Source organism: Mirounga angustirostris, unplaced genomic scaffold, assembly GCF_029215605.1.
Source record: "Mirounga angustirostris isolate CCGP_5_RB_7025 unplaced genomic scaffold, mMirAng1.0.hap1 SCAF_1, whole genome shotgun sequence".
Taxonomy (NCBI): Eukaryota; Metazoa; Chordata; class Mammalia; order Carnivora; family Phocidae; genus Mirounga; species Mirounga angustirostris.
In genome coordinates, this window is record NW_026991709.1 from 66,499,992 (window position 1) to 66,519,564 (window position 19,573).

Below are 19,573 nucleotides of genomic sequence, written 5' to 3' on the forward strand. Positions count from 1 at the left end.
ACCCTAGAGTAGTGGTTTTCAACCCTGACTATGCATTAAAATCACAGAGGGAACTAAAATGTACATTGGTAAACCAATGATTAAGAGTACCGTTAACCCTGAGATTGGAAGAATGAAGAAACCAAATAGTGACTCTTCAAAATGAGAACTCTAAATCTTAAAGAAAAGGAGTAGAATCTGGCATCATCTATAGTAGATGCAAATGTTCTTGAGGCTCAGATGGACTAGTAAGAATACAAGAGCACCCACAAGGGCAAGCAGGGTCCAGGAACTAGGAAGATCTTTACAGCCCGGTGTAAAAATAGCTAAATTGAAGGGTACTCACTTCTCTTCACAATTAATGCATATTTTTTTCTAATAATTCTACCTACTAAACATTATTATTCATAAGAGAACAAGTTTTTCATATGAGTTTGTGCTCACTGATATATGGACAAGTCAGAAAAGCAAGAAGAAAAATATAATTTCAGGACACCTATTAAACACTCTATCTTACCATATGCTTCTTCAATCAAAGCGCAGTAAGGGTTAATGCCAGTGCCATTCCTTTTGGCTTCTTGTTCTCCAAGCCTCAGGATATTTTCCAAGCCATTTAGGGCAACCTGTACAATCTTAGAGTCCATGACTGTAAGGAGATCACAAAGTGGCTTGATACAACCGAGTTCTACGAGGTACCTAAATACAAAGAACAATTTAGTCAAAGCTTTCAATTTCATAAAACTTTTATAAAACAAGTGGGTCATCCTCAAACTGTAGAGATAAAAATGAGCACCCATTCAGCCATATAGGCTACATCTTACCACAAAGCTACAAATAAATGAAACAAAACCACTTCTCTAACACCATCTCCATTTTTCCTCCTCCACAACTCCTGCACTCCAAAACACTGAATACCCTCTTACTCTGAATATGAGCAACTCATCAAAACAGTGTAATTTTGGCTAATTTCATCTTTGTTTCTGTAGAACCACACCTCTGAAACAGGTGCTAAAGCCACCATAGGCCCAACAGGCCAATTCTATTTTGTACAAAGATCTCTTAAAACTCCAAGAAAACAATTTTTTTTTTTTAAGATTTTTATTTATTTATTTGAGAGAGAGAGCACATGAGAGGGGGGAGGGTTGGGAGGGTCAGAGGGAGAAGCAGACTCCCCGCCGAGCAGGGAGCTTGATGCGGGACTCGATCCAGGGACTCCAGGATCATGACCTGAGCCAAAGGCAGCCGCCTAACCAACTGAGCCACCCACACGCCCAAGAAAACAATTTAAAAATGGGCAAAAGATCTGAACATACCTTTCACCAAAGATCTGATGGCAAATTAAGTAAGAAAAGATGCTCAACATCATTAATATATGTCATCAGGGGACTGCAAATTAAAACAATGATGCCACACCTATTAAAATGGCTAAAATGCAAAACAACTTGACAATACCAAATGCTGACAAGAATGAGGGGCAATAGGAACTCTCATTTTTTTGCTGGTGGGAATGCAACATAGGAACTTTGGAAGACGGCTTGGCAACTTTTTACAAAGCGTTCTGTACAATCCAGCAATCACACTGTGGACACTCACCCAATTGAGATGAAAACTTAGGTCCACACCAAAACCTATACACACACATTTATAGCAGCTTTATTCGTAACTGCCAAAAAGCCAGAAGCAACCAAGATGTTCTTAAATAGGCAAATGGATAAACAAACTGTAGTATATCCAGACAATGGACTATTATTCAGTGATAAAAAGAAATGCACTATTCAAGCCATGAAAAGACATGAAGGAAACTTAGACATGCTAAGTCAAAGAAGCCAGTCTGAAAAGACTCCAGACTATATGATTCCAAACATGACATCCTGGAAAAGACAAAACTTTTATAAAGACACTAAAAAGTGGGGTGCCTGGCTGGCTCAGTTTGTTAAACGTCTGACTCTTGATTTCAGCTCAGGTTATGATCTCAGGGTTGTCCTGGGCATAGAACCTGCTTAAGATTTTCTCTCTCCCTCACCCCTTGCCCCTCTCCCCTATCCCTTAAAGAAAAAAAAAAGACAATAAAAAGTATAGTGGTTGCCAGGGATTTGAGGGGTGGGTGGGGGTAGAGGGGTACTGAGGAATAGGTGAAGCAGAGGGGATTTTTTTAGGGCAGTAGAACTATTCTGTATGACACTACAATGGTAGAAATAGAACATGCATTCACCAATACCTATAGAATTATACAACACAAAAAGCTTTCAGCTCAGATCATGATCTCAGGATCCTGGGATCAAGCCCCGCATTGGGCTCCGCACTCAGTGGGGAGTCTGCTTCTCTGCCCCTCTCTACCTCTGCCCCTCCCCTCACTCGCACTCTCTCTCTCAAATAAATAAATCTTTTAAAAAACAAAAACCAAGCTTCTTTTACGATTACAAATGTTAGTTGCAAATCTGAAAAACAGAAAAGCATGAAGAAAAAGTACACAGAGATTAACCACCACTATTATACCCCACTATTGCTTCCTCTGTGTCCTAATTTTTATGAAGGGTACCCACCTACCATTTTCGCCAGTTACCTTTGACTCTTCCCTTTCCTTCCCTCCCTACTTAAAGCCTGCCAGCAAGTCCTACAGATCCTTTCTTCTTGTATTGAGATCCGTATCTCATGCTACAGCTATTAATCCTGGCTGTACACTATTACAGCGGCATCTTAATTGCTCCTTCCTCTTCAAAATACTATGTTCTTCATTAATACTCTCAAGGCCAAAGATACTGAGTCTTCCCATTAAGACTAAGGCCTTCATCCCAGCTTCCAAAGCCCATCAATTACTTAATTCCTCATCTTGCAAAAGAATAATCTATAGCAGGGGATGCCTGGGTGGCTCACTGGTTGAGCGTCTGCCTTCAGCTCCGGTGATGATCTCAGGGTCCTGGGATCAAGCCCCACTGTCAGGCTCTTCACTCAGCAGGGCATCTGCTTCTCCCTGTCCCTATCTGTCTGTGATATCTCTCTCTCTCTCTCAAATAATAAAAATAAGATCTTAAAAAAAAAAAATAACATATAGCAATACTGATTTGCCTCTTCCAATAACATTACCTGTGCACATTCCCTCACACTTCCCCTCATGCTATTTGCTCTCCTCCAAAATAACCAAATCTCTACCCAAATGGCAAGTTTCATCTCTTCCATAAACTTTCTCTAATTCAAGGGAATATTCTTTATCCCTCATTCCTAAGAAACTATATATTAGCATTTGATTATATTTAACCTAAAATTATGGATATTTCCTAAGTTACTCTACTTGGTTCTTGCATCTAAATCTTGTCTACTCAGTAAGAATAAGCAAAACCACACAGATGTATTTTATCAGTGATAAAGTCAGTATATTTTCTGTAATTTGGACTGTAATATTTTTGTAATAGTTTTTCAAGATAATTCCATCTGGTTGAGAAGAAACTGCCAGAATGATAATGAACTTCATTAATATAAACAGCTATGCTGAATTTTAAAAAGGAATAGTAAATAGCCTTTACACTCTTCTTTAACAGAGCAAAATACCCCTGAATACTTTCTGATGAAATCTACCACAGTATTTTAGAAATGTTTTAAAAATATGTGTACAGTTTAACCATTTCAACTATGAAACCATATTATAACTTCTACATTACTTCTTACTGCTACCATTACTGGGATAAATGCTGTTACCCGTGGTGGCATACTTATAATCATAGTACCCCAGAACCAGAATCTTGGGAGGTTGAAAAAGACCTTAACCTCATAAAAAGTGCTTCTGAAGACCACTTGCAATCTTCCTTGAAAACCTGTCACTGATGAACTTTACCAAAATAGTTATATGCAGTATTAATCTATTTTATTATTTTAGGTACAGTTATCTTCTGTACCTAATCAACTTCGGAAATGTTAGGACTACCTTTTACATTTTTAAACTTCTAACAGAGCACTAAAAATTAGTATTGGTTAATTAGTGCCAACATTCAACCCACAAGGCAACAATATGAGAAGCAGTTGTATTTTTCTGACAGTATATATAAGGGCAGGGTTACAACTTCAACACTCATTTAGAAATATCTTCCTCTCATCTGAATTTCCCATAGAGAAAGTTAAGGCAGGCTAAGAAGAGTCTAGGTTCCATTTTTCTCTTCATCATTAATCTTTTTTTAATCTGAAATACTGAATGTCCATAATTTAGCATTTAATTGTATGATGTCTTCTTTTAGGAATTGATTCCTGTCCGTATATATGCCTTCTCTAGCCACTGAGATTATAAGCCACCCAAGGGGCCATTTAAGTCTCAAGCTAATACAACTCTCTCCCTTTACTGAACATTACAGGACTTCAGGAGACACTGCCTCTAGTGAATTTTTCATTTTATTCTCAGATATACCTCTCTTTCAAAGTCTGATCCAAATCTTTTTAAGACATCTAAACTAAAAATAGCAAGTTAGATACCAAAGTTGGACTCTAAGGATTCTACTAGTAACCTTCTAGACTACCTAAGATTGTTCTGACCAGAAAGCTCCAGAGTAGACTAAAGCCACCCTATAAATACTTCCATTCTCTCAAACCTCAACTATGCCTTACTTCTATTATCCTGGAATTATTTCAGCAAGAAGGAATGGGAGAAAAATTAAATATACATTTGAGTCTAGTTATGAAACTCAGAACAATCTTCCAAGAGGTTAGAATTGAGCATTCATAACTAGTAGACATAATTTTTCCTTTAATTTACAAGATGCTACCTGGCTAGTACTTACTTGATCTGTTCAGCTGATCCTCCAGAAGTTGCATTTGTGATGGCCCAAGCTGCTTCTTTCCTTGTCCGAAACTCAGCGGTTTGTAATATACTAATGAGGGCTGGGAAAATGTTGGCATCTATCACAGTCTGAAATTAAATCAAAAATTAAATGAAAAGGGAAATTACAAAATTTGTAAAAATGTTCATGATACTAATTATAACTTTTTAGCTAGCTTCACTAATGACACCCCTCTGCCTGTTAAAAATTAACTGGAAGGAGTTTAAGTCCTCTTACCCATAACCTTTCAACTATACTTGGTATCACTGGTAATACTCTCTCTGGAGTCTGGGATCTTATAATCTCTTAGTTTTTTCCCCGAGTTCTTTTCTGATTGTCCTCTCTTGTTCCACCCACAGTAACAAATTACAAAAGTTCAATTTTCTGTTCCTCTGCTACTCTCATTTCTTTCACAGCATCCAACTCTGACACGTGTGTTGTAACCCTCCAGCCCTCACTTTTGGGTGCTCCAGCCCAAGGTGGCCAACAGCTTGCTTCAGATCTGCTAACCACTTCAAACATCATCCACCCTCTCTATATCAGGTGTCTTCTCAAACCTCTATTTTTGTATTTATAAAGGCTCTTTTTGTATTTACTTATTCTAAATTTTATCAGTCACTAAGTCTCCTTCTTTATATTCTCAATTTAAAACATCAGGAGCCACCTTTTCCTTCCCTTTTAGCACTGCCGCAATCCTATTCCAACCTACCACTTCCCACCCAGATTACCAGCATAGCCTGTAGTTGGACAGAGTACTTTTACTCACTCTCCCCTCATATATGAACACTGAAAGTCTGCCTCAAATTACTTCTCTCATTTTTCTCCTAAGCTCAAAAACCTAAAATAGGTTCATATCATTTCCTCTACCAAGAAACTGAGAAATTCTATGTAAGAGCCTGATAGTAGCAGGCAATCAACTATAGCTGAAATCACCTCATATGAACTGCTATAGCTATCAATCTCAGTCCCTGGCAGCATTCTGGGGATGACTAACCATGCTCTTTTTGTTTTGTTTCAAGTTTTTATTTAAATTCTAGTTAATTAACATACAGTGTAATATTGGTTTCAAGAGTTGAATTTAGTGATTCATCAACCATGCTTTCCTGATCAAGAACTCTATTATACCAGTGAAGGAAGTCAGCAAAGTTTAGCAGAAAAATACTTCATCTTGATCCTGTCATTTACTAGGGGTGCCCTTGAGCAAATCACTTTCTCTGATACTCAGTTTCATCCTTAAATGAGAATACTGGATGAGATAACCTCTATGATTCCACTCAGCTCAAAGTCCCATAGGTCTGTGTTTTATCTTTTATAATGTTTAGCCTTTCTCATGGTCAATGTGAACCCGTTTCAGCCCACTGCTTGCTTTATCTTCCACTTGGGTTACTCTCCCACCTAATGTAAGAATAAAATTAAAAGGCAGATAACCATTTAGAGAAAAATGGGTCCCCAAAGGTTTTATAAAAAATTGAAGTTATCTAATACATGGGGCCACTAGAAAAAAAAAATATCTTACTTGGCAAGAGTAAAGCCAATCTGTTTAGTATAAAGATCACCAAAACATTTCGAAAATATAAGACACTATCTCTTGGGTCTTGGCAAATCATCAAATATTAAAGGCAAAGGGAAAAACCAAGACCAAAGTTTAAGTTTCAAAAGTCTGAACTTCTGTAAGGTAGGTTTAAAAAAATAAATAAATAAGTAAACAAGACAACAATGCTGGAAGTTAATGGTCTCCAAGATAATAACGAAAAAAAACTTTAAGGCTAATTGAAAAAAAGCTAAAACTTATCAATAAAAATAGAAAAAGACAGATGCTATGGGATTACCTGAATCTGTGCTCTATTTCCAGCTGTGATATTAGATATTGTCCAACATGCTTCCTTTTTGATAGATTCCTTTGGGCTACTCAGCAAATGCAATAAACTCTGCAGAGCTGAGCAATTCAAAATTACCTAAAAGGAAAAGTTTGAAACTTATTCTCTACTGATCCAAACAGAAGTAAATCTTTAACTCATTTATTTTCGGAACAATATAAGCAAAGAAATAATGTCTCCCCTTGAAATTTTAGAAATAACTTTATATATGTAAAAAAGTATTCAGTGCCAATAAGAATTAGTTTCTAAGATTATCAAAGCAGTTTTGTTATACACATTACAATTGTACAACTGCTGCTTCTTAAGGCATAATAATGTATTAGTCCTTCACCTTCCTATCCCTTACAGGAATTAAAAAGTCTTTTGGATGGGTAAATAGATCAAGTGGCCAGAAATTCAGAAGTGGTCTCAGATTTTTAAGTCTTCTGATAACACTCTACCTGGTAGTCAGCAAATACCTACTTAATGAAGTACACCAACTGCTTTAGAGGACACAAAGATAAAAAGAATATGTCCCCAGCTATCAAACAGCTTACAAAGGTGAGGGAGAGTAAGACAAATACATATGAAGCAGATCTAGCCTACCAAAACTAAACTCCTAAGTTATAATGACTGAAATAATATGTGGTGGGCTCAAGAATCAATCACTGAATAACAGAATAGATACCTAGTCCAGAAACAAGCACAGGTATTTATGAGGAATTAAATATATAATAAAGTTCCTCCAGAGGTTAACTAGTTGAAAAACATTTTTTATTTTTGAAAAGTATTTTTTAAAAAATTCTTAACCCATTACCAAAATAAAGACTAAATATACAAACACACCATAAAACAGAAGAAAATATCAGTAAATAGCTGGTTTGGGGATAGGGAGGGACTTTCCAAGCATAAAAAGAATGGAAGAAATTACAGGGAAAAAATAAAATTTCATCAAATAGAAATATCTGCATGTCAATTAAAATACATACTACATAATGTAAAAAAAATTGCAACAGATAAGAGGGTTGCTGTCTTTAATATGTAAATTGTTAAAAGAAACTACAATTTTAATAGATTACCTACCTCACAATAAAAGAAATGCAAATTAAGTAAGTCATTTCTGCCTATTTAATTCAGCTCAAAAAATAATAAAACGTGGTTAAAGAAGCACAATCTTAACAGTATAAAAGATACTACAGAGCAATTTTTTAAATGCCAAAGATGTGATCTAGAAAATAAACATGCCAAAAAATAATAAAAAAATAAACCTGTCACAAGTTAAAGACAATACTTGTGGAGTAGTGAGGAAAAAAAGACTTTGTGGGGGTGGAGGGAATGCCTTGAAACACGGATAGGATTTCATAAGCAAAGAAGGAGGAGGACACAACAGATAAGAAAGGCTGGAAATGAAAAAGTGCTGAGACAAGCTACCACAAAGTACCAAAATAAGGAAAGAACAGAGCAGTGAGGCTTATTAAGGAAGAGTTCTATAACCCTGAAATTAACAGTAAGCTACAAGAAAGAATGAGACTAAAATCCTGAAGTACAAATTTCTTAGTCTTTCAAGATTCTTTATCTCATAGTCATTAAAAAAGTTCACTGTTTCTGAAAGGAAGGTAATGTGAACAAGGTTGTTTTAGGAAAGATTAAGCTGTTACTAGGAAGAGTCAACTGAGGGGTAAATGCTGGGGAGAAGAGGAAGATAAATGAGGTAACGACCCTTGTGTGTGACCCTTGTGTGTGAGAAAACATGGACCAAACTAAGGTAATTAGATGAGGATACTGAAACACTAAGAATCAACAAGAGTTGGTGACTTTGCTATACAAGATGTGAGAGATGGAGGCACCAAATATGACTGCAAAGTTTTGGGGGTGTGGGTGAATAGTTACCTCATTAATTGAAATGAAAAAAAAAAAAAAAGACTTGGAACCAGCTTTCTGGGGGGGAAGAAGATGAACTGTTGAGAGACACAAATGTGAGAGAAATATCTAACAGGCTACTGGAGACCCAGGAGTAGAACTTGAGGGACATCAGAACTAGATGTACAGATACAGAACTTCATTCAATAATTTTTGAGTCCTTACACATTGTGCCAGGAACTATTAAGACTACAGAAGGACAAAAATGAACAAGATTGACACCATTCCCCGCCCTCGAAGCTCACAATCTAGTAATGACAGTTACAATACAGTGTGATACATGCTATGAAGGATGAAACAAAAGAAGGCACACCTAACTTAAGAGTCTGGTAGCAAACAAGGCCTCTCAGAGAAAATAGTATTAACAGGAAGACCTGAAGAATGAGACGACCTTAGCCGCAGAGTGTGGATTCATGTGAGGGAGTGGTTAACAGCAGGGATGGGGATGCAAGCATATGTTCGGTGGAGATGGAAGCAAAAGTGTAGTAAAACTTAGGGCTGAGTGTGGTCATAGTGAATTCAAGGAATAAACATGGCAAAAGCACAGAGCATAGCATGGGGAGGGAAAGACAAACTTTTTTTGAATAGCAGATACACTGACAAGGTTTAAAAATTCAGAAAGTATGAAGGACTACAGAGGCAAAGCCTCCTTTCCATTCCCATACCCCAGCAACCCAGGTCTTCACAGACACAATCAATGTTATTAGTTTCCTGTGTTTCCTTCCAGAGAAATTTTATGCAAATATAATCAAGCATATATGTTGTTTTCTTTTTCTCTTCTCCCTGCCCCCTTTTATATAAATAGTAGTAGATTCTACACACCTTCTGCCCCTTGTTTTTCTTTTTAAATGATAAAACCTGGAGATATTTCTGAATCAGTGCTTAAGAGCTTCCTCATTCTGTTGCATAGCATTCCATTAAACAGGTACCATATTTTAAAGGATCTCAAACACCCTCAAAGGACAATAGGGGACCATAAAAAGATTTTAGGTAAGAGAATGACATGATGAAATTTGCATTTTATAAGCATCCCTCTGGTGATACGGAATGGAACAAGAAATGTCTGAACTAAGCACTGCAAGAGACAAGTGGAAATGGCACCTAGTGACTAATGAGAGAGGTGGACAGGGAATGATCCAGCTAATGTACAGGTTTTGGGCATGGTCAACTCTTGGTAGCATTCACTGAGGTAGGTAACATAAATAAGCAGAGGCCCAGATATACCAGGGAAGATAATGAGTTCCCTTCTGGATAGCATAAATTTAAAGTAAATATTAGAGTTGGAAGACACCTTCAAGTACAAATCCAAATTTTAGGGATTAGAAAAGTGCAGACATTAAATGCCTTCCTGCGATTCAGGGCTGGGAAACCTAATTCTCAATTCCCAATCAAGCTGCACCAGGGTGATGGCTGAAGTTATAAGTAAGCTCAATGAATAATTATCCCCTCCAGGGGATAATCCCACAAACAGGAAAGAACAGGAAAAGGAGCTTGCTAAGGAGAAATGGTCAGTGAAGCAGGAGACCCAAAACACTTCAACACCACTGAAGCCTAGGAAAAGAATGTTAAAGACAATGCCAAGGCATCTGAGAGATAAAGAAAAATAACTAGAACAATCCACTGTGAATGATATATCTTGATACAGAAGTTGAATGGAGTGGGGAGGGATGACATTAAGAACAAGGAAGGAAGAATCCTCCTCACAGTGGAGACTTATCATGTGCAAAGAAAAGGAAGCTATTAGAGAGATGAAGCTGACAGAGAAAGGATGCTACTGGAGGCTCTGACCCTCACAAGAACCACTTCAAGTAGAGGGAGTAGTGGGAAATAAACCTGACTAACCAAAGGGTAAGTTAAATCACAGGGGAACCCAAAATTGCTATAAGCAATAGGTAAAGATCAGTGAAGGTCCTGAAAGTAGCTAAGGCAACATTTTTAACAAACATTAATGAAACAAAGTGTCAATCCTCCCTAATAACATGGAGTTAAATACTCTAACTGAAACATAATCATGGGGTTCAATGTACTGTTTCTCAAGGAAAAAACATAATCATGGGGTTCAATGTACTGTTTCTCAAGGAAAAAAAAATAGTTACCACTTACTCATACCTGTGTCTGAATATCATCGCCTGTGACGATGTTTCCCACAGCCCGCAAAGCAGGAGAAACCACTTTATAATCATTATGCCTGTAACCATAAAAAGAAAGATGAATGCAACACTTCCATCCTTAGTTTCTTTTCTTTTTTTTTTTTAAAGATTTTATTTATTCATTTGAGACAAAGAGATACACAGAGAGAGAGAGAGCATGAGCAGGGGGAGAACAGAGGGAGAGGGAGAAGCAGGCTCCCCGCTGAGCCAGGAGCCCAATGTGGGGCTCCATCCCAGGACCCTGGGATCATGACCTGAGCCAAAGGCAGACGCTTAACCATCTGAGCCACCCAGGCGCCCCCTTATAAGGTCTCTTTTCTTTATGGCTGAAATCCAAACCAAATAATGTGACGTGACTTTAGAGCACAAAGGTCCCTATGGTGGTTCTTAAGGGAACCCTATGAGGATGGGTTTGGTATTCCCTGGAGAAGCTATCTCTCCCTTTACTTAGTATTTTTGAATAAAAACTATAAATCTTTCTTAATAGTCTTTCCCAGGTATTCTATCACCTGGGTTACAAGATTTCCCTCTCATTCTTTACTACGGTTTTCACTTCCTCTTTACTATTTTTTGGGGGGGGGGGGGCAGCAGACAGTTGAGGGAGAGAGAGAATCTTAAGCAGGCTCCATGCCCAGTGCAGAGCCCGATGCAGGGCTCATCTCACCACCCTAAGATCATGACCTGAGCCCAAATCAAGAGTTAGACACTTAACTGACTGAGCCACCCAGGTGCTTCAGGATTGACTCTTTTTAGTGGCAATATACCTTTTGCTATCTATCCAGTCGTTGGTCTCGGGTCATTAATCATTAGCTTAATTACACAGGTCACAGTTTTCCAAATGTTCCTGCTGAAGGACTGTTCACACCAAAAGAATGAGCAGTTCTTTATATAAAGGCCTCCAACAAACAGATTTGACATCAATGTAAGTAACAAAAGAGAGCAGCCCAAAGCACAATAAGTCAGTATAACATATTAATATTTATCAGCATCTAGAAAACTAATAAACTAATATAGGGACAAAAGAACAGACACGCTTGAAGATATCTTACATCAACAGCTCCACAAGTCTCCTACATACTCCTGCATCAATGACGGCTTGAATTTTATCATTAGGTCCATCTGACAGATATGAGAGGGCCCAGCAGGCATCAGCCAGTACGTCAGTGTCACTGACAAATAACAACCAGGAAAGCACATTCAGACAGGGGGAAACCTGTAAAGGGAAGATGATATGATAATGAAATTCAACAGAATAAAAGCTAGAAGTGAGGTGAGAAACTCCAAAAGGCAACCAGGCACACACATGGTAACTTCTGGGGTGATTAATACTTCTACAAGTGGGAGTAGCAAGCGGCATTTCCATCTTTGGGAATGCTGTCAGTGCCTTGCAGTTTACTTTGATGAGGTAGTCAGAGACCAAGGAAAATAATTTCCAAGAGTGAAGTATATACCAATTCTCAGAGTGAGATTCCTTGTTGAAACATACTCTTTCTGGACCAAAGAGGTAAAGAAACTGTTTCAAATGGTAAAGCTAAAAAGTTTTGTGTTTTAGATACTTTGCTATAAATAAAAAATGCTAGGTTTTAAGATCAATTCAGAGCTTTTTACAGTCAGTGAAAATTTATCCCAAATTAACACCAAAAAAACAACAAAAAGCCCAACTGCTTTAGAAACAGATAAAATTCTAACATTTTAAATTTTATGAAAAATTATCATCTGTTCACATTAATATTCATTGCTACACTCTTTTAATTTCGCTGCTACACTTTTAATTGTACTTTTTCTGCCCATTTCCCACAAGCATAATCCTTACCTTTGCAAATTCTGGAGGTGGACTTTTCCCTCTACAGAGATTAGACAAAGCCCATACTGCATTCCGGGTCATGGTCAGGCGGTTTTGCTTTGAAAATAACCTAGAAGCATGATGATACAATGGTAAACTATATAATGGACATTAATTATCTCATAGCATAAGATAAATACTAAATCTAATGCTGTACAGATAAGCACATGTCTTTAAATAGCTTTTCTCTAGAACAATACAGTTGAATTAATTCTAACCGCACTAATTCAGCATTTTGGCACTGGAGTAAGATAGAATGCCTGAAGAAATGATCTGAATAAGTTAGTAAGAAAATATCTGTAATGAAAAATAACAACGGAAAATCCAAAATGATTTCTAAAGATGCACTGCTTTCTGAGGAACTTTCCATATTTTTACTACTCAAAAAACTAGTAGTAAGAATAACAGAAACAAACTTACTGCAAAAGAGGGGGAAGAATGTTGCAGTCTAAGACATAGTCCCTGCACATGGTACTATCTCCAGCAATGTTGCCAAGAGCCCAGACTGCCTGTGAATGAATTCCTCATTAATGACAGGCTCAGAAAAGATGACAAAATACCACAATAACCCCTCACAAAATTATATGGTAGTTAATCGACATACACACAGGCACTATTAACAGTTCTAATAGAAGTTCACTATCGGGGAATCAAATGAAATAGTTGTGGGACTGGGGGAAGACAATCAATCATATTATAAAGTGTACATATGAACACTCCTGGTATAAGCTTATTAAAAAGGGAGGAGCCGGTTCTTATATATTCAGCTGATTAAAAATGTATTTTAAGCTTGCTTACAAAAGAGAACAGTGAACAAAGACCTCAAGAGCAGTCAAACTGCAGAAAGCTGTTAAACTTCTGGGGGTGATGGATACATGTATCTTGAATGGGATGATGGTTTCAAGAGTACATACATATGTCAAAACTTATCAAATTGTACTTTTTAAATACATGCAGTTTTCTGTATGTAAATTATACCTCAATTAAGCTGCAGAAGAAAATCATACTCATTTAGCAATGACTTATATTTATGAATTTGACAGATTGCAGTAATAAAAAAATCATGTTTTCTAGGTCTTTTTCTGCACAAAAGTGGCAAAGACCTGCTACTTCAATCACCACTAGAGATCCCTACAAGTAAAAGCTCAGTAACTGCTTATATGATCTAAAAAGTATATAGGGCTGGGGCGCCTGGGCGGCTCAGTCAGTTAAGCGTCTGACTCTTGATTTCAGCTCAGGTCATGATCTCAGGGTTGCGGGATCCAGCCCCTCATCCCAGGCTCCACACTCAGCAGGGAGTCTATTTGAGATTCTTCTCCCTCTCCCTCTCTCTCTCTCCCCCCGCACCTTTCCTCCAGCCCCTCCCTATACTCATGTGCTCTCTCATTCTAAAATAAATAAATCTTAAAAAAAAAAAAAGTATACAGGGCTTGGGGCGGCTGGCTGGTTCAGTCAGTGGAGCATGCAAGTCTTGATCTCAGGGTAGTGAGTTCAAGCCCCACGCTGGGTGTAGAGATTACTTAAAAAATAAAATCTTGGGGCGCCTGGGTGGCTCAGTCATTAAGCATCCGTCTTTGGCTCAGGTCATGATCCCAGAGTCCTGGGATCGAGCCCAGCATCGGGTTCCCTGCTCCGCGGGAAGCCTGCTTCTCCTTTCTCCCACTCCTCCTGCTTTTGTTCCCTCTCTCGCTGTGTCTCTCTCTGTCAAATAAATAAATAAAATCTTTAAAAAAAAATAAAATCTTTAAAAATAATAATAATCATAAAATAAAAATAAAAAGTATATAGGAATTTTAAAAAATTCAGGGCTGGAAGGGGAAAATGGTTTTATGTTTCCAGAAGAGATTCTGCCTACATTCACTATGAAATTTTCCATTTTGGTTGAGATTTCTAGAACACTCCTTGTGATGAACCATGGATTATCATGGACAGACAGGTGGTGAAACTGAGGCCCTGAATGTAAGACGAAAGGAAAAAATGGTATTCTTTCACCTGCTTCTCTTTGCTTCATTTTTTTTACCTGCTCCTGGACATCTTCAAACTCTGAGCTGAGCAACTCTATGAAGATAGGCACAGCTCCTGCCTGAATCACAATCCGGGTCTGAAGAGAATTTCCTGAAGCAATATTTGTCAATACCCAAGCTGATTCAAACTATAAAGATAAAAATAATTTTATTATCTTATTAGCATTTAATAGCTTGTTTTTAGTTATAACAATAAGGTTTTCTGTACATGAAGAAAAGAATCTGAAATCATTATTTGCACATAATCTATCAGATGGATTCTGTATCAATTTTAAATGGAGAATTCCCAGTAGAAATACCTTGACCTACAAGAATATTCAGTCTAAAATTTCAGACCAAAGTAGAGCTGACATAAGACCATAAAAAGAATGAGGGACTGCTTCATATGCTGATATAAAGGATTTCCTAAGAAACGAATGAAAGAAAAAAAAAAAAAAAAGCCTAACAGTGTGCATTAAGATAGCATCATACTATATTTTCTAAGAGGGTTAAGAAGGAATATATGCATTAATTTATTTATGGTACAGAATATCTCTGGCAGGAGTCTTAAGAAACTGTAAATACTTGTTACCTACATGGAGAAGTAAGGGTGTAAAACCTTATGTACCTTTTGGCCTTAAATCATGTATATTATCTAATAAAAAAATAAAAGTAAGTAATTTCTGTAAGATGGAGAGGGGGAAAAGTGGAGAAGATGTTATGTAAAATGTGTAACACACAAGAACAGTGAAAAAGGCAAAAGATATTTTAAATAATGATAAGTGAGCCAAAAGGAGTTAATCGGCATTCAGTTAATAGAAATGGCAACTTCAGAGCATAAGAGCTTCTGACAAATGAGAGGGCTCCAAACTAAAGGACAGAGGTAAGAGTTTTTTAAAAAGAGCATTCTCAAAGGTTGATAAACTGGTAAACAGAAGGTATGAAGGGAATCATGGCCAACAAAAAGTACAGCATTTTACTAATCTGCCCATCTCTACAATAATTTGAGTCTCTATCCTAAAATGGAGAAATCCAAGAATGAACTCTTAAAATTCTATTTACTTAAAAGAGTTCTTACTAAACTTTAGTTTTGTTTCCTTCTTCTGTTCTGTCTTCTATTTATCCTTTAATGAAGCACATATGCAGAAAAAAATTCAGTGGTATGTCCCTTGAATGAGAGATCAATAAAAAGTCATTAAAAGAGCTGTGACTCTTCTAAAAGCTTTTGGGTCAACTGAAAGGCAGCTGTCATATGGAAAACTAAATCATCAATCATTGGGTTTGGGGGAAGGAAGGCAGAAGACATGGGAAGACAATCTGATTAGCATAGTGCAAAGCATGTGAATGACAGCAAATTCACAGCAGAAGACGCTTAAAGAAGGGGACGTTCCAAGAAACCTATGAATGTGACTACACAAATGAATACAGTAGTTAGGTAGCCTAACTGGACAATGATATTACAGCAACAAGGAGGCCCAGACCAGGAGCACCACAGTTAGAGGGAAAATATTTTCTTTGTGGTGACTTTGTTAAAAGTTCAGGAGACTTCTAAACACTGAATATCATAAAGTAAAAATTCCATCACATACCACTTCCATAATTAAATCACTCCTGAAATCTGTGCTCAAACCCCTTTCAATCTGTCTGAATTGAAACTTTACATTTGTTCAGTACTTTGTATTTTCAAAGCATTACTCACGTATGTTCCTCACAACATCCTAGAGAAGTCTGGCTTTTGTAGTTTATGAATGAGGAAACTCAGAAAAAGATCCAACAATCTAATTATATTATGCAGCCACTCAAAGGGAACTAGATTACAGCCTCCCAATCGAGTACGCTTATGAAGCCCAGCCATAGTCTCCTCTCAGACACACACCTGTAACATTGACAAGAATCTTTCAATTGCTTGGAGTTTTGCTACCTAGGCAAGAATTTCAAATAATGATATGCCAGAGATATGCCAGATTATTTAGGGGATGCTAAAAAGAAAACAGTTCACCTAAAATGCAGTTTCTTTTGCTTTCTAGGAAAAGTAACTAGCAGAGTTAAAATTGATTAACAGAGACAGATGATGTGAATACAAAACCAAACCTTCCTACCAGACGGCAGGCTCCAAGTTGAACAAAGAGTCATCAGATACTGCAGAGACCAAGTCAAAGAAATGACAACTGTGAGGAAAAGCTGTGTGTGAAGAATGAGTGAGATGGGCATACAGACCAGTCTTTGTCAAAGAGAAAGCAGAATGTGGTGAGATTTTGATGCAAATGAAATGACAACAACCACCTGCATGGATAAAGGCTTATTAAAGAATTATCAGTGAGAAAAAATTAGAAAACTCATTGCTCCTGCTCTTTGTCTGATGAGGTTTAGTACCAGGGGTCTCACAGGAAACGAGAGGGAATTCCAGATGCTACTTAAGAGAATGAAATGGAAAAGCAAAACAGAGTGACAGTGAATAGGAAAACAGAGAATAAGTGAATAACAGGCTAAACATGGATGGAAGAAAATGGGAAATTAGGCTACCTCGGCAAAAGAAGAATGTACCAGAGTTAGGTTTATTTCTAAGAAGTACACGGTGATGATAACCTCTGAAAGTAAGATTCAAGGCTTCCCCTCATAAGAACAGAAATCAGAAAGCATCAGGGACAGAAAGAGATGAATAACTTATAACCAGAGAGCCACTGAAAATCATATTCGTGCATGAATAAGGCATTCTCTCTTTCACATGCACACACACACACAGTGATTACTTTGATGTTTACCTTGTAAAAACTCATCAAGCTATACTTGTGCAATTCTCTATGTATTTGTGTGAAATGTATATATGTAGGTAGGAGAGAGGAGGGAAAGAGGAAGAAAACTACCCCTCATCATACAGGCCCGTTAATAAGGTGCTAAAAGAAACAACTTTCAAATGTGTTTAATATGTATGTTTTTTAAAAACTGAGTGTACTTCAAACTAACCTCTCTTTCACTGAGTATTGCCGTCATTGTGCTGTTGTTAATGTTTTGGCCTTGGGGCCCAGAAGAGAATTTAACATGCAAGAGAGCTATGAAATGTGAAAGTCCAGAGTTGACAGCAAAAACGACTGCCATCAAGTTATGAGAGAAATGCCAGAAAAAGTAATTTAAGTAACCATGAGACTCAGAAGATCGGTAACATGATGAATAAAATCTAAGAAATGGTATCACTTGAAGTAATAAATGGTAGCCAAAATAACTATAATCCTTACACCCTCTTTTTTAAATTGATGATTTTTTGTTTTAAATTACTATATTCTCAATGTTCCAAGAATGGGACCATGCAAGGAAAACAACCTGTCATGCTGTGATTACTTATAGGTTGTAATTCCACTATTACTGTTCACTGTCCAGACTTGCTAAATAAGGCTACAGTTGAAATCTGAAGGTCACACTGCAGATTTGATATTTTCTCTCTTTCCTTTCTCAGTCTCTACCTTCTGGTGCTCAATTCCTTAAATAAGGAAAATGAGAATCCAAAGCTGAAGTACTTCTGACCTCCTATCAAGTTTCCCACTCCAGGTTGAGGTACGCCTGGTTCCCTTTCTCCATTTGGATCAGGACTCTGTTGCTGGCCACTTTGCCGGGTCCACTCTGGCTCCTAGCAAATGCCAGGCTCACCTGGAGAGCAAGTGAAAAGAGAGGCTCACATCAGAAAAATAAACCCAGATATCAAACTCTGCAGAGAACAGTGCCTGAGTCATCTGAGCAACCTTTCAAGAAAGGTAGAGGGATCAATGAGGATGGGAAAAGACACAGGAGGATGAAGGCTTACTGCAGTTTATCACATTAAGCTTTCATATGGGACAAGAAAGGCAAGAATGGGGAAACTAAACCAATTTAATTTAAATTTACAATTTTAAGAGGAGTACCTAATGAATGGAACTAGGATGCAATTTACTTATTTCTAGCTATTTTCATAATAAGCTTCTGTAAGAAGGTTTGAGAATGCAACATCTCAGCACTGCAAAGGACACTACAAACATGCTGGGCCTGGACTCAAAAAAACAAACAAAGTAGGCCCAGGGAATACACCATACGGCAGACCAATCTCGTATCAAAGGTTCAGATATGTTTGAGGCCTACATGTCACTGAACCTGCGAATGCTCTTAACTAGATGACATTATCTGCTGCCAAAATCCTAGATTCCACCCCTGTTCACCTCGTTTGAAGGCAAATGAGTATCTGGGTGGCACTGCCCAAAGCAGGCATTTTTATCTCCCTGGTGTGAGGTACCTCACTGATTCAGGCATAAGGAGAGCCAGAAAGTAAGTGAAGAGAGCCTTCACTAGGATTCCCAGTTCTTTATGGAATGAAGGGATTAAGTTTGTCCACAGGATTTATCATTGAGTTGAGCTATTACTATGACTATATCTTATTACTCTCTTTCTGGAAGAGAAATGGCAAAAGCCCCATTCCAAAAACACACTATTCAGATTTCTAGTAAGCAGGTAGGAATATCAGGGACAACTTACATCCTAGTGCTCTCCAAGAAGACAGAGGAAGGAGTACCCTCCAAGCTTCCCAGAGCACGTCTAATTATGTGAGCATGAAGCCTCCTGGCTCTAATGTCTCCCTCAATATATTTGCTCCTCCTGCTTCTAGAGTGGTTGACGTTAGCCACTAGTCACACTGGAGAGAGAACACCATGTGGTACTTAAAATGTACACAGAAGAAAAGCTGGGGATGATGACCTTTAGATAATAAACAGATTGGTTATTTCTCAGAGCCTTTGGACAACTAAGTTGAAAATCATGAGGTGGTCGCTTCCAGAGGAATCATTTCTCAATCTTTCAGCCTAATTATTAGTTTGCACAAGGGTGGAATCTGAGAATTTAGATAGAAGCAAATTAGAGATTTCCAAAGGCTTTCATCTTCAGAAGATCCAAGTTCTAGGATTACAGAATCAAAAATGATGTAGAATCTACATGTGGTAGCCAGGAGAGGGCACTGTCTGAGAGAACATACTGCACTCTTTGGGGAGTATCGGAAAATGTG

At 37.7% G+C, this 19,573-nt stretch overlaps 1 protein-coding gene across 3 annotated transcripts in view; it reads right to left on the reverse strand.

The window, feature by feature from the left end:
• Positions 1-19,573, reverse strand: part of KPNA1 (karyopherin subunit alpha 1) — a 72,380-nt gene that overhangs the window by 6,252 nt on the left and 46,555 nt on the right. For all 3 annotated transcript variants that reach the window (XM_045902982.3, XM_045902981.3, XM_054504227.2), the window contains 8 exons: positions 14,571-14,702; positions 12,971-13,059; positions 12,521-12,620; positions 11,757-11,920; positions 10,667-10,745; positions 6,611-6,736; positions 4,743-4,870; positions 497-675 (listed from right to left, as the gene is read on the reverse strand). In XM_045902982.3, the coding sequence (XP_045758938.1) occupies positions 497-675; positions 4,743-4,870; positions 6,611-6,736; positions 10,667-10,745; positions 11,757-11,920; positions 12,521-12,620; positions 12,971-13,059; positions 14,571-14,702 (997 nt within the window). The remainder of the gene's footprint in view (positions 1-496; positions 676-4,742; positions 4,871-6,610; positions 6,737-10,666; positions 10,746-11,756; positions 11,921-12,520; positions 12,621-12,970; positions 13,060-14,570; positions 14,703-19,573) is intronic.